The sequence below is a fragment of the Dendrobates tinctorius genome, unplaced genomic scaffold (assembly GCF_039654945.1).
Source record: "Dendrobates tinctorius isolate UK_male_01 unplaced genomic scaffold, ASM3965494v1 ptg000171l, whole genome shotgun sequence".
Lineage (NCBI taxonomy): Eukaryota > Metazoa > Chordata > Amphibia > Anura > Dendrobatidae > Dendrobates > Dendrobates tinctorius.
In genome coordinates this window covers 7745818-7760371 of record NW_027361838.1, presented here as the reverse complement: position 1 = coordinate 7760371, position 14554 = coordinate 7745818, and the positions used below count along the sequence as shown (strand labels likewise).

General features: G+C 46.3%; 1 protein-coding gene across 3 annotated transcripts in view; it reads left to right on the top strand.

Moving 5' to 3' along the window:
* The window catches only part of ENOSF1 (enolase superfamily member 1), a 57840-nt gene that overhangs the window by 32533 nt on the left and 10753 nt on the right, over positions 1-14554 (top strand). For all 3 annotated transcript variants that reach the window (XR_012221270.1, XM_073550873.1, XM_073550872.1), the window contains exons 11-12: positions 1511-1645; positions 3465-3506. Coding sequence is in view for 2 of the 3 variants with exons in the window: in XM_073550873.1 (XP_073406974.1) it covers positions 1511-1645; positions 3465-3506 (177 nt within the window). In the remaining variant the exon portion in view is untranslated. The remainder of the gene's footprint in view (positions 1-1510; positions 1646-3464; positions 3507-14554) is intronic.

Here is a 14554-nt window from a genome sequence, read left to right as displayed (position 1 = left end):
TCAAACACACATATTTGGTATCGCCGTGTTCAGAATCGCCCGATCTATCAATAAAAAAAGGATTAACCTGATTGTTAAACGGTGTAGAGAAAAAAAAGTCAAAACGCCAGAATTACATTTGTTTGGTCGCCGCAAAATTGCATTAAAATGCAATAATAGTCAATCAAAAGATAATTTCTGCATCAAAATGGTATCATTTAAAACGTCAGCTCGGCGTGCAAAAAAATAAGACCTCACCCAACCCGAGATGACGGAAAATGGAGACGCTCTGGGTCTCGGAAAATAGCACTTTTTTTTTTTTTTTTAACAAAGTTTGGAATTTTTTTTCTCCACTTACATAAAAAAGAACCTAGACATGTTTGGTGTCTATGAACTTGTAATGATCTGGAGAATCATGAAGGCAGGTCAGTTTGAGCATTTAGTGAACCTAGTAAAGAAGCAAAATAAAAAGTGTGGGATTGCATTTTTTTGTAATTTCACTGCACTAGGAATTTTTTTTCCCGTTTTCGAGTATACAACATGGTAAAACCAATGGTGTTGTTCAAAAGTACAACTTGTCCTGCAAAAAAAACAAGCTCTCACATGGTTATTTTGACCAAATAATAAAAAAGTTATTGCTCTGGGAATTAGGGGGAGCAAAAAATGAAAATGCAAAACCAAAAATACCTCTGGTTGTTAAGGGGTTGAAGGGTACTTGTGCTTTCATGTCAGTTTTTATGTCTATGTGCATGAATAAAACTATCTTTGGCCATAATATTGTACCTTGCATTTTCACCAGTTTTCCCCTCTGTAAGCTGGAAGATAGAGGTAACAGGACAGTCCTTCCTCTGGCTCTGCTGCATTTTTCTGCAAGATGACACTGAAAGAAAGAACAGGATGTAACTGCACAAGATAGGAGGAATTACAGAGAGAGGCATAGTGGGAAGTTACAGCTACAATACACGAAGACATAACAATGACCAGTAGATTGGCAACAAAGGACAACAAACACTGTACAACCTTCATGACATTACAAAATGAATAACCTATATTATGAAGACGCCCCTATAATGGCTATAGGATTGGCCTGACAACACATTGCAACTTGTGCAAAGTTTGTTGAAAGCACAGTTCACATTTAATTGCGAATCCATTCCTGGTGCTGTGCAGGTGTACTGAGAAAAAATGTGATAACTATGAATAATCAAGTCTAAATTTTATTTTAAAGCACAATTTCCCAATGATGTGGAATGTTTCTCCCACGCCAGTAAACACTCATGAAGAGCAAGCACAAAAGTCTAAAGAATCAGTATATGATGAAAAAATAAATGGTTAAAGAAATGCAGAAAACTTCTAAAGAAGTTGTGGCATGTGTGGTAATGTTTTTTGGGGGAATTGATCGGGTGATAAAATGTGTAGTGGTTTAGCAAATTGATTGATGTGACATCGCACTAGTTCTGTGAATAATAGATAATCAGAGGTTCTTTGTGAAAATGAAAATCTGTCAAATATTAATTTTATTTTTCTTTAGATGCTTGACGCAAACCAGAGATGGGATGTAATGGAAGCCATTTCCTGGGTAAAAGAATTAGCTGCTTTCAAACCGCTATGGATTGAGGAGCCTACATCACCGGATGACATACTAGGTCATGGCACAATTTCACAGGTACACAGTGCAGATATGCAAACTGTTGACTAATGTACTTTATGCTAATGACTTTCCTATTCATAAATTAAAGATATTATTGGTTAATGGCATATTGCTAGGATGTGCGATCAATCTATTATAAGATTGTGAAAAGAAGAAACACCCTCCTGAAGACCTTGTAGTGCTGATATGTGTTATATTGCTGCATTTTCTTTATATTGATGTGATGTATAGTGCAGTTGTTTAATTAATTGCCCTCTATGCACTTGTGTTGGAAAAATGAACAGTGTAGATGTATGGCACAGAAGAGATGACAGCAGCCTCACAGAAAGGAAGAGTTTTTGGAAGTAAGAAGAGAATTACCTCCTAATTAAAGGAAGTCAGAAGTTGGTAGTGAAGTGAAGCCAGTCCTAGGGAGCGTGACACACTAGGCCGCATACTGGAAGTGAGTGCAAAGAGATTTTCTGAGGTAGCAAGGCTGGTAAAATGTACTGGGGTACTAGATAACGTGGTAGTACGGATCTTAATATAACCAGAACACCCTAGAGCCTGGGAAGTGGAACAGATAAGTAAGCAGAGCTCAGCTGTAGTTGGTGCAGCCAGGAGCCCAAGGTGATATAGCTGTGGGTTGTGGGCAACCCTGCGGCAGCATTGGTGAAGTGGGGCTGAAGAGGCAATGTGCAGGCAGAGGCACGAGTATGTACCACTGAAAGTGGGCTATAGTCAGTAAAGGACAGATAGAAAGAATGGAGTATTCAAGTCAAGCATTGCTGAAATGTTTTTGATACGTGATGCGCGCTGTGTAGAACAGAAAATGCTATCTACTCTATGTTTCACCAGTTCCACCAGTAAAGTACACTTTATTTTGATAAAATGGACTAAAGCCTTCTTTGTTATAGCTTTACATCTGGGGTTCCTATGTCATCTGAGGGTATGCGGCCTAAATGGGAGACATCTGAAAGGAGAAACATCACGGACACCCAAAGAAGTTACCTGTTTCACTGGTGCCTAGGCTCCCAACATTACACCATGGCCTGAGTGACCCTTACACTCTGATCAGTAGGGGACCAGTCTCTGCACCCTCCACTTAACCTAACCTTTAATGAAGGGGCCACAAAACTGCCCCCTATTTTTATTTTTTTTTTATGAGGCTGTAATATGTAGTTTGCTGAATATCAATCGTCAGTGCAGGTCATTGTATCGACAGTATGAACACACCCAACTACCTGTGTCATGTTGGAATTACACTGTCAACTCAAAGTTACGTTTGTACTTGTAAACTTGATAAGAGGCTAATGTAAAATGAAATGTGGTTTTCTTTAAAAAAAAAATTCAGCTTAAGCAAAGAAACTAAGGAATTATTTATAATTAGTAAGTTACATTCACATGTGTATAAATAGTCTAATTTTCATCCAGAAAAAACATATGTATTGTCATTCACCTGCAATCAATATGTCATCCATATTTTTTTGCATCAGTAAGTCCAAATACACTTTCCTGCATTAAAGAATTGCCATGTGTTCATAAAAATCAAGTAAAATACGGATCAGCCGTATAGTATCTGATTTTTTTTGCGCACCCATAGATTTTACCTACTCATAGACTTGTATTGGTGAGTCTCTGCAATTTTTTTTCACACGGATAACTTGGACCGAATATACAGTCGCGTGAACATAGCCTAAACAACCGAGTCACCAAGGTCTTCATTACGACCGATAAATCAGACAAACCAGTCGACCTTCTAACTCTTGTGTAAAAGACGATATTGTGTGATAACTAATCATTATGTGGTCAATATTGCTAAAAATGCTTCAAGGTGATGTTATTTTCTATTTAGGCTTTAGCACCACTGGGAATCGGAGTGGCTACAGGAGAACAAGTGAGTGCTGCATACATATCAAAGGGGCTGCATGGGACAGCTGCCATGTGAGTGTTTATAGATTATGAGATTACAGGAATCTGAGAGGTTAACAGCTGCAGCCTTGGCAGTGACCCTTGGCAAGAGCGACTAGATTAAAGCCAGACAAACAGGAGTCTAGGCTGCTTCTTGAGCTAATTAATAGCACTGGTAGCATGGCAAACTGACAAGTCTATCAGAAAGTTCACCCCCTACCGGCTGGATCTCCACGCAGAGAAGTATCTTTCATAGAAGGATACTAGATGTTATTTGAATGATCACATAGAAATAGCTGTTAAGATAAAAGAAACTGTTTGTCACTTATTTCACCAGACTCTCATGTATACAATATGGAAAATAAATCAAATTATTCATGCAATCATTAGCAAGAAGTAGGGGAGAGATAGAAGTGTGATTGTAGTAATAAACTAAACATAGTCTGTAATCATACAAAATAAAAGAACACATGGGAGCTGTAGAGACTAATATAATTCTACTATTTTTTCTGTAATTTAGATGCATTGGATCGATGAAAATGGTTGCAAAAATGTACATAGTCTTCAAATAGCATTGAAACAAATTAATGGTGTGTTCCCATGTTGTTTCAGTTGTTTCTGCAGGAGCACACCGTTCCTCTTTTGCTCCTGAAGAATGACAGTTCGAACTTGTGGTATGATCACACCGCTGGTCCGAAACGTGCCCTCGCCCCTCTCCATCGCAAAAGCTGCTATGTCTATGCTGCATGGAATAAGCACAGGGACACTACAGCTGGCCAGATCCAGCCAGCCTCAGAGTGGTGGCCGGCTATTTCCCTGTTTCTGCAGGAGCACACCGATCTTCTCAGCTTCCTAGTTGCTGGAAGTGGTGTGCTCCTGAAGAATGACAGTTCGAACTTGTGGTAAGATCACACCGCTGGTCTGAAATGTGCCCTCTCCCATGCAAAAGCTGCTATGTCTATGCTGCATGGAAGAAGCACAGGGACATGATAACTGGCCAGATCCAGCCATCCTCAGAGAGATGGCCAGCAAGCACATGCTTTTTGTACAGGAAACCGTCCATTTCTAAAAGACTGTGTAACCTATGCAACGAGTAGAGTTGAGCGAAACGGGTCGAAAAATTTCAAAAGTCGCCGACTTTTGTCAAAGTCGGGTTTCATGAAACGAAACCCGACCCTAGGATGAGGTCGGCCACGAGGTCGGTGACTTACGCGCCAAAGTCGCGTTTCAAAAGTTTGTTTTGCGCTCTTTTTCAGCCAATCAGGATCCACGGACACTGTGGGCAACGTGATGACATAGGCAGGGGTCACCACCATCTTTCAGAAGGGCATGCAAGTGATTGGCTTGCTTTGGTGGGCGTCACAGGGGGTATAAAAGGGCGTGCACGCCGACCGCCATCTTACTTCTGCCGATCTCAGTATTGGGAGAGGTTGCTGCTGATTCTGTATGGAGAGCGTTAGGCAGGGAAGAAGACAAAAAAACTGCTTCTGCTGCTAGCGATTTGGCCTGCACAACACACCAGTCACTGTGTGTGCAGTGCAAGGGGAGGCTATATAGTGGTGTATCAGTGGTGTTGGTTGTTGGGCTGCCTTCTAAGGCTTCCTGACATTCCTGCATTGCTGTTTACCCACTGCTCCGCAAACTGCTTTTTTAAAAGCAATCCCAATTTTTTTTTTTTGTCCTGCTGAGAAGAAAAAAAAACTGCTTCTGCTGCTAGCAATTTGGCCTGCACAACACACCAGTCACTGTGTGTGCAGTGCAAGGGGAGGCTATATTGTGGTGTATCAGTGGTGTTGGTTGTTGGGCTGCCTTTTAAGGCTTCCTGACAGGCTGGCATTGCTGTTTACCCACTGCTCCGCAAACTGCTTTTTTAAAAGCAATCCAATCTCCCTTATCCTCTAGTCACTTTTGTCACAGCTGTGCCATCGAGCCTGTGACATAGCGCTCAGATATCAGTGGGCCTCACACAATCCAAAAGTGTCCAGTGTCCAAAAGTGTGTGCAGAGATTCAAAATCTCCCTTATCCTCTAGTCACTTTGGTCACAGCTGTGCCATCGAGCCTGTCACATAGCGCTCAGATATTCATTGGGCCTCACACAATCCAAAAGTGTCCAGTGTCCAAAAGTGTGTGCAGAGATTCAAAATCTCCCTTATCCTCTAGTCACTTTGGTCACAGCTGTGCCATCGAGCCTGTCACATAGCGCTCAGATATTCATTGGGCCTCACACAATCCAAAAGTGTCCAGTGTCTAAAAGTGTGTGCAGAGATTCAAAATCTCCCTTATCCTCTAGTCACTTTGGTCACAGCTGTGCCATCGAGCCTGTGACATAGCGCTCAGATATCAGTGGGCCTCACACAATCCAAAAGTGTCCAGTGTCCAAAAGTGTGTGCAGAGATTCAAAATCTCCCTTATCCTCTAGTCACTTTGGTCACAGCTGTGCCATCGAGCCTGTCACATAGCGCTCAGATATTCATTGGGCCTCACACAATCCAAAAGTGTCCAGTGTCCAAAAGTGTGTGCAGAGATTCAAAATCTCCCTTATCCTCTAGTCACTTTGGTCACAGCTGTGCCATCGAGCCTGTCACATAGCGCTCAGATATTCATTGGGCCTCACACAATCCAAAAGTGTCCAGTGTCCAAAAGTGTGTGCAGAGATTCAAAATCTCCCTTATCCTCTAGTCACTTAGGTCACAGCTGTGCCATCGAGCCTGTCACATAGCGCTCAGATATCAGTGGGCCTCGCACAATCCAAAAGTGTCCAGTGTCCACAAGTGTCTGCAGAAATTCAAAATCTCCCCTGTCCTATAGACACCTTGTACCTTGTTTTACATTACTATATAGTTTGTTGGATTTTGTCTACATTTCTACCAAAAATGAGGAAGGCTGGTGGAAGAGGCCGTGGAATTGGGCGGGGGTTGGCAGCTGGTAATGATGGTGTTGGTGGTGGATCTGATGGTAGTGGCAAGAGCAAAATAGGACCGAATGCAGGAGGTGTTGAGCCTGCGTCATCGTCTGGCTACATAAGGCCTCGAACGCTTAGTTTTCTAGGAGTTGGCAAACCGCTTTTAAAGCCAGAGCATCAGGAAAAAGTTTTGTCTTACATTGCTGACTCAGCCTCCAGCTCTATCGCCTCCTCTTCTTCAGTTGTAAAAAGTAAAAGCACTGAGTCGTCATTGGAGGCTCATGTTCATGAACCACACCTTTCCTTGTGTCCTTGACCCCAACCAAGATTGAAGGATGACGCAGGCCATACTACTGATTACTCCATGGAGCTGTTTTCACATACCATGCCTGGATTATCAAGTGAAATGGTGAATTACCCAGGCCAAGATGAATCTGACATGGAGTGCACTGATGCACAGCCGCTGATGGATGATTCTGCTGGTACATTCACTCAGAGCACTACATTGTCCTTGCAGTGTACACAGCCAGATTCTGACCCTGATGAGACTCAGGTGCCCCTTCCCGCACACTATACCACCATACACGGTGACACAGAGGAAGGTGCACATGACATAGAAGAGGAGGTGATGGATGACCCAGTTGTTGACCCAGATTGGCATCCATTGGGGGAAGAGGGTGCTGCTTCCAATAGCTCAGATGAGAAGCATCCACAGCAGACATCGACATCGCAACAGCTGTTATCTGGCAGGCCCGTAGCACTCCAAAGACAGGTTCCAAACATCAAAAGAGTTGCTGGACAGCTTGTCCAGAGGGTCAAAAGATCACAGCGTGCTAGGCCGCAAAATGTCTGCCAAAGTAGGAAGAGTGCAGTGTGGCACTTTTTTGAACAAAATCCTCATGATCAGGCCAAGGTTATCTGTAAGAAGTGCGCAAAGACCTTTAGCCGAGGGAAAAATCTGAAAAATTTGAATACCAGTTGCATGCTTAGACATTTAACCAGCATGCACTTGCAAGCGTGGACACAACACCAAACCTCAAGTGCCACATGTGCAACTGATCACAACGAAGGTAGTCAGCAACGCTACATTGTTTCCCCCACTGTAAGCCCACCGGTTAGCACAGCAGCAAATGTTGAGGTGTCGTTGCAAGGCCACAGCAGTCAGGGAATCCCACTGTTATATCAATGAAAGACTGATTCTAGGCCATCAGAAAGAACACCAACTCCATCACCATCATCAACCCTCTCTCAGTCAGCCCTGTCCACCGCTACTTCCACCATATGCAGCTCTCAAGTCCAGCTCACCCTCCCAGACACTATGAGTAGGTCAAGAAAGTACTCAGTCTCTCATCCGCGTACACTGGGTTTGAACGCCCACATTGCCAAACTAATCTCGTTTGAGATGATGCCCTTTCGGTTGGTGGAAAGCACAGCTTTCCGCGAACTCATGGCCTATGCAGTACCACGCTATGACCTACCCAGTCGCCACTTCTTCTCTCGCAAAGCCATCCCAGCCCTCCACCATCATGTGAAAGACCGCATTGTCCATGCACTCAAGCAGTCAGTGAGCGGAAAGGTGCACCTCACAACTGATGCATGGTCCAGTCGGCATGGCCAGGGCCGTTATGTGTCCATCACTGCGCACTGGGTTAATGTGGTGGATGCAGGGTCCACAGGGGACAGCGGTGGTGGGACAGTGCTGCCTAGCCCACGGTATAGGAAACAGTTGGCTGTAGGCGTTCGACCCTCCTCCTCCTCCTCCAGAAGCGAAAGCTCGTCCACAGAGCGCAGTCGTACGAGCACTCCATCTGCAGCTGCCACTGTTGCACACGAGGTGTCCCCCTATCGAGCAGCTAGTGGAAAGCGTCAGCAGGCTGTGTTGCAGATGATGTGTTTGGGCGACAGACACACCGCCGAGGTGCTGGCCGAGTACTTGAAGCGACAAACTGAGTCATGGCTGGGCAGTGTACATCTTGAGGCAGGCAAGGTAGTTAGTGATAACGGCCGTAATTTTGTGGCAGCCATAGCCCTTTCAAAACTCAGCCACATACCTTGCTTGGCTCACACCTTGAACCTGGTGGTGCAGTGCTTCCTCAAAAATTATCCGGAGTTAACAGCCCTGCTCCAGAAGGTGCGAAGACTGTGCGCACACATCCGCCGGTCGCCTGTACACTCCGTTCGTATGCAGAAGCTGCAGCGATTGCTCCACCTTCCCAACCACCGCCTCATTATCGACATTGCAACAAGGTGGAACTCCACCCTGCACATGGTGGAGCGGCTGTGCGAGCAGAGGCAGGCCATAATGCATTTGTGGGAGGATACACGGCCAGGCACTTTGAGAGCAGACATGGAGCTGACAGGTGTGCAGTGGTCGAAGCTGAAAGACCTCTGTAAAGTCCTTCAGTGTTTTGAGGAATGCACACGGCTGGTAAGCGCAGACGACGCCATCCTAAGCATGAGCATCCCACTTATGCGTCTGCTCATGCAAACTTTGACGCACCTTAAGGAGCAGTCGTCTGCAGCCAATGTTGATGAGGAGGAAGAGGAGGAGGGAATCCTTGATGACATTCAGCCATTGTCTGCTCAGGGACCTCTCCTGGACGAGGTGGAGGAAGAAGAGGAGGAGGATGATGATGATGGGGATGATTACTTAGGGGAGGAGGATGCATCTCGTGGGGCAAGTGAAAATGTTGGCGTGGCAAGGTCTGGTACAGGGTTTGTGCGTGACTGGAGGGATGTGGATTTGCCAGAAAGTGCTCCTCCACCCAGCACTCGCAGTGCATCATTGACACCGGGAACATTGGCCCACATGTCAGATTATGCCTTGCAGATCCTAAAAAGGGACCCCCGCATTGCCAAAATGATGAACGATGACGACTACTGGTTGGCCAGCATCCTGGATCCACGCTATAAAGGCAAATTACAAAATATCATGCCACAGGAGAACCTTGACCTAATATTGGCTAATAAACAAGCAACTCTGGTGAATCGGTTGCTTGAGGCATTCCCAGCACACAGCAGCGGTGATGGTTCTCACACGAGCCGTACGGGCCGGGGCCAGCTTGGCAGAGGTGTTCGTGGTGCACACAGCAGAAGTGGCGTTGGAGACAGGGGTTTCATGACAATGTTGTGGACTGATTTTTCAAATACCGCTCACACAACTGGTAATACTGCATCGATGGAAAGTGACAGGAGACAGCAGTTGTCAACTATGGTTACAAACTACTTTTCCTCCCATATCGATGTTCTCCCACACAGGTCATTCCCCTTTGACTATTGGGCCGCTAAACTGGACACCTGGCCTGAATTGGCCCAATATGCCTTACAGGAGCTCGCTTGCCCAGCTGCAAGTGTGCTATCGGAAAGAGTCTTCAGTGCAGCTGGATCAATCCTGACAGAAAAAAGGACCCGTCTGTCAACCCAAAATGTGGATGATCTAACCTTCATTAAAATGAACCATGCATGGGTTTCCAAGGATTTGTCCCACCTTCCCCTGATGACACATAGGGTGACAGAAAAATGGCTTGCTTTGGTCCACCTCTTCCTGGGACTTCACCTATTTCGCCTTTTGCATCAGCTGAATGTCCAACATCAACATATGCCACTTTCTAAAACTCCCTAACTGTGCTGCCTCCCCCCCCATGGCCGGGGTCACCACCTAGCGCACGACACCGTGCGAGTGCCGTTGCCCTGGACAGGTGGGTAGGTCGACTCTTGGGCGCGGGCACTGGCACAGGGTCCCTCATAGTGCAATCAAGTGTCTCTGACGGTGGTGGTGCACACCCGCCGTCAGACACACCGCTGTACTATGAGGGGCCCAGTGCCAGTACCGACGCCCACGAGTGGGCCCCCCTTGCTTGGGCAGGGCCCCAGCATTTGCAATCTTTACCTCTCCCTACTCCTCCGCTGTGTAATCTGGGCCGTCAAATCCATACTGTGCCTGACACCGTCTGAGCCTGCCTCCTGATGTATAGACATATATTTTGAATGTGTACGCTATCCATACATGTTATCTGGGGATACGGTACCCTTTCTAACCTTTGTGCAATCACTTGCAATCCATACTGGGCCTAACACCGTCTGAGCCTGCCTCCTGAGACATATATTTTGAATGTGTACGCTATCCATACATGTTATCCGGGGATACGGTACCCTTTCTAACCTTTGTGCAATCACGTGCAATCCATACTGGGCCTAACACCTTCTGAGCCTGCCTCCTGAGACATATATTTTCAATGTGTACGCTATCCATACATGTTATCCGGGGATACGGTACCCTTTCTAACCTTTGTGCAATCACGTGCAATCCATACTGGGCCTAACACCGTCTGAGCCTGCCTCCTGAGACATATATTTTGAATGTGTACGCTATCCATACATGTTATCCGGGGATACGGTACCCTTTCTAACCTTTGTGCAATCACGTGCAATCCATACTGGGCCTAACACCGTCTGAGCCTGCCTCCTGATGTATAGACATATATTTTGAATGTGTACGCTATCCATACATGTTATCTGGGGACACGGTACCCTTTCTAACCTTTGTGCAATCACGTGCAATCCATACTGGGCCTAACACCATCTGAGCCTGCCTCCTGAGACATATATTTTGAATGTGTACGCTATCCATACATGTTATCCGGGGATACGGTACCCTTTCTAACCTTTGTGCAATCACGTGCAATCCATACTGGGCCTAACACCGTCTGAGCCTGCCTCCTGATGTATAGACATATATTTTGAATGTGTACGCTATCCATACATGTTATCTGGGGACACGGTACCCTTTCTAACCTTTGTGCAATCACGTGCAATCCATACTGGGCCTAACACCGTCTGAGCCTGCCTCCTGAGACATATATTTTCAATGTGTACGCTATCCATACATGTTATCCGGGGATACGGTACCCTTTCTAACCTTTGTGCAATCACGTGCAATCCATACTGGGCCTAACACCATCTGAGCCTGCCTCCTGAGACATATATTTTGAATGTGTACGCTATCCATACATGTTATCCGGGGATACGGTACCCTTTCTCACCTTTGTGCAATCACGTGTAATCCATACTGGGCGTGAGAATGGCTGGCGAGCTGTTAAGCAAGCTACAGCACCTGTGGTTTGCACACGTAAGTTTTTCATTTTTTCAGGAATGACGGTTAGGCCTAATTCCGGAACTGCGGTTGACCTGCACTTACTGGGAAATCATTGTTCGCGGGTAATAATTGTAATCAGTGATCCCCATCACTAACGTTGTTCAGCGGGTTATCTGCACCTGTAAGCGACAAACGCTGGCCTTTTCAGTGTAGCGCACATGCAGCCACGGACATGTAAGGGCATGACACACCAGTTATTGGCCAATCTCATGTGTCAGAGCCTCACGTGTCCCTCTAGTAAGCCGGACTCGGACCGCGGGGCATGACGGAGTCTCGTTCGTTAACGGAATTAAGCTTGCAATGTGTGCATCTGTTCTGTAGCTGGCATGGTTGAGGTTTCCCAGGTGGAGTCGAATTTAAACGTAGGCTCCACTCCTGGTGGTGCCCTTCTGGACATTCCTTTAAGGTTCAGCTTTGCAACCATACTGCCCACGTAAAACAAACACTTTGCCTTCATGAACGCTGTTTGGAGGGTCATGACTCGTGGGAATAACGCCGCCCAATCAGTTAACCTGCTAGAGAGATCCTTCGTTGCTCCCAAGCATGACATCACACTCCCTAGGAAGAAGGTAATGCCACTGTGGCGACCGTACTCCTGGGGGCGACACAAGTGCACTGATGCCCAGCCACTGCTCGATGAATCTGCTGGTACATTGACCCAGACCACTACATTCCCCTCGCACGCTACCTGGCCTGAATCTGACCCTGATGAAACTCAGGTTACCCTTCCCATATACAGTTCCATCTTACACGGTGACAAAGAGGAAGCTGCAGATGAAAGGGCAGGTTCGGCCCACCCGCCATCAGACACACCACCGTACTATCAGGGGCCCTGTGCCAGTGCCGTCGCCAACGAGTGGGCCCCCCCTGCTTGCCCAGGATCACAGCACTTGCAAAGTTGAAATACTGTGCAGTGAGATGGAAGATGGGGACGACGAGGAGTCCAGACAAGTACAGGGATTCCCTAGCGAGGAGACTTATTTGATTGTTTTCAATGTTGTGACAGCAATTTTTGGGGAGCACTATACTCTGGAGAATGATAGATGGGGCCCACCATACACTGGAACATTCCAAAGGTGGACATCAGACACTGGAGCAGCATTTACAGGGCCCATTATACACTAGAGCATTAGAAATGGGGCCCATTATGTTTGGAGCATTATTTGGGCCCATAAGACAGTGGAGCTTCATCCATGGGGACCAACATATACTGTAGCATTATGTGGAGCTCATCATATACTGTTTCAAACATTATATGGGACCAATGATTCTGTATGGAGAAATAGATGGGCCTCGTCATGAGATGTAAAAAGTGAGGTATTTTTCATTGTACTATACCGCTATTTCTCTGCCGCATCGGAGCATGATGAGTTGTGGTATGTGTTAAAGGGGCGCTCTTTCGCCCAGGGCACATGAAAACCTGCAGCCAGCCCCCCCCCCCACAACTTTAGCCAAATAACCCCCATTTTTCAGTGCGTAACTTGTATTATGAAGTTAATTAAGGTTGACAAGCTTAAGTAAGAAGAATTGATGCTTTTGGCATTCAAATGGGCACTGTAGGTGTGTTTCCTGTCCTCCTCTCACTGCCGACTTTTATTCCCCATTGACTTACATTGGGTTTCGTGTTTCGGGACGACCCCGACTTTTCCCTATAATCGGACGATCTTGCTCGACCCGACTTTTGGAAAAGTCGGGTTTCACGAAACGAAACGCGACCCTAAAAAACCAAAAGTCGCTCAACTCTAGCAACGAGCTGTACAAAATAGAATAAAAAATCCCTCTGTTCTTGAGATCTTTTAAGGATTTTAAATAATAAGTAAATTGCTTACTTGTTTGTTTTTAAAAGTACTTTGGAATTTTAACCATTTAAAGGGAACCTGCCATCTACAGTAAGAAAATGCTGTATACCTTCAGATATAGTGTTAATCTATAGGTAAATAACAATTACAATGCTCTCGGGCCACCTTCCTGAATATTATGGGCCTGTCACACTAAGCGATATCGCTAGCAATATCGCTATAACGTCACTGGTTTTTGTGACGTTCTAGCGATATTGCTAGCGATATCGCTATGTGTGATACTTACCTCCGACCGCTCCCCCGCTGGTTATCGCTGATCGCGCGAGAACGTCCTGGGCCGTTTCTCGTCGTCGGCTTCCTGCTGTGGAGACAAGCGACGCGTGGATGTCAGGATCACCTCGTCTGACAGGTAAGTAGCGACCCCCCGACCCCTGCTATGTCGCTGGTGAGATCTGCCTGTGTGGCAGCTCACTAGCGACCACTTAGCGATGCACCAGCGATCCTGACCGCGTCATATCGCTGGTCGGGATCGCTGGTGCATCGCTAAGTGTGACAGTACCTTTAGGCTACCAGGAGAAAACTAACCTATCTCCTACTTGCCGGCTTTCAGTCATTTCAGTCACTACACTTTGAGCAACGCTGTAAGCAGGTCCCAGGACTATGATTGACAGCTGGTTCTGCAGAGCATCTGTGCACAGCGAGCTGTTAATCAGGCTGCCGGGGTGTACTTATATCCGCCACTCATACTATAATGAGCAGTGCTGATAACCGTAACTGTTGCTAGAGCACCCCACAGGGCCGTGGGGTACTCGGTCCCGGACCGGTCCTTCAGGGAATGTTGCGGCTGTAATGACGCGGCCCTGGGCTTCCATTAAAATTATTGAGGAGGAAAGTTTGTAGGGTATTAATTTGTGACGCCACCAGTGGTGTTCGGCAATAAGGGGATGGTCGACTCTGCCTAAGGAGACAGACGGGGCCGTTGGTGATGCAGCAGTATTATTGCAGCTCTCCACGGGTAGAGCTAGGCCCCAGGGCAGTAATAGTTCTTATAAGGGATAGTGACGTTGGGGTGCAGGACTGAGGGAATAATGAATAACTGCAGACACATGAACTGTAATTTCCTTTACCTTTTGCTTGATGGTTTGGAATGCAGACCGGAGCACTGCTAACAGATGTA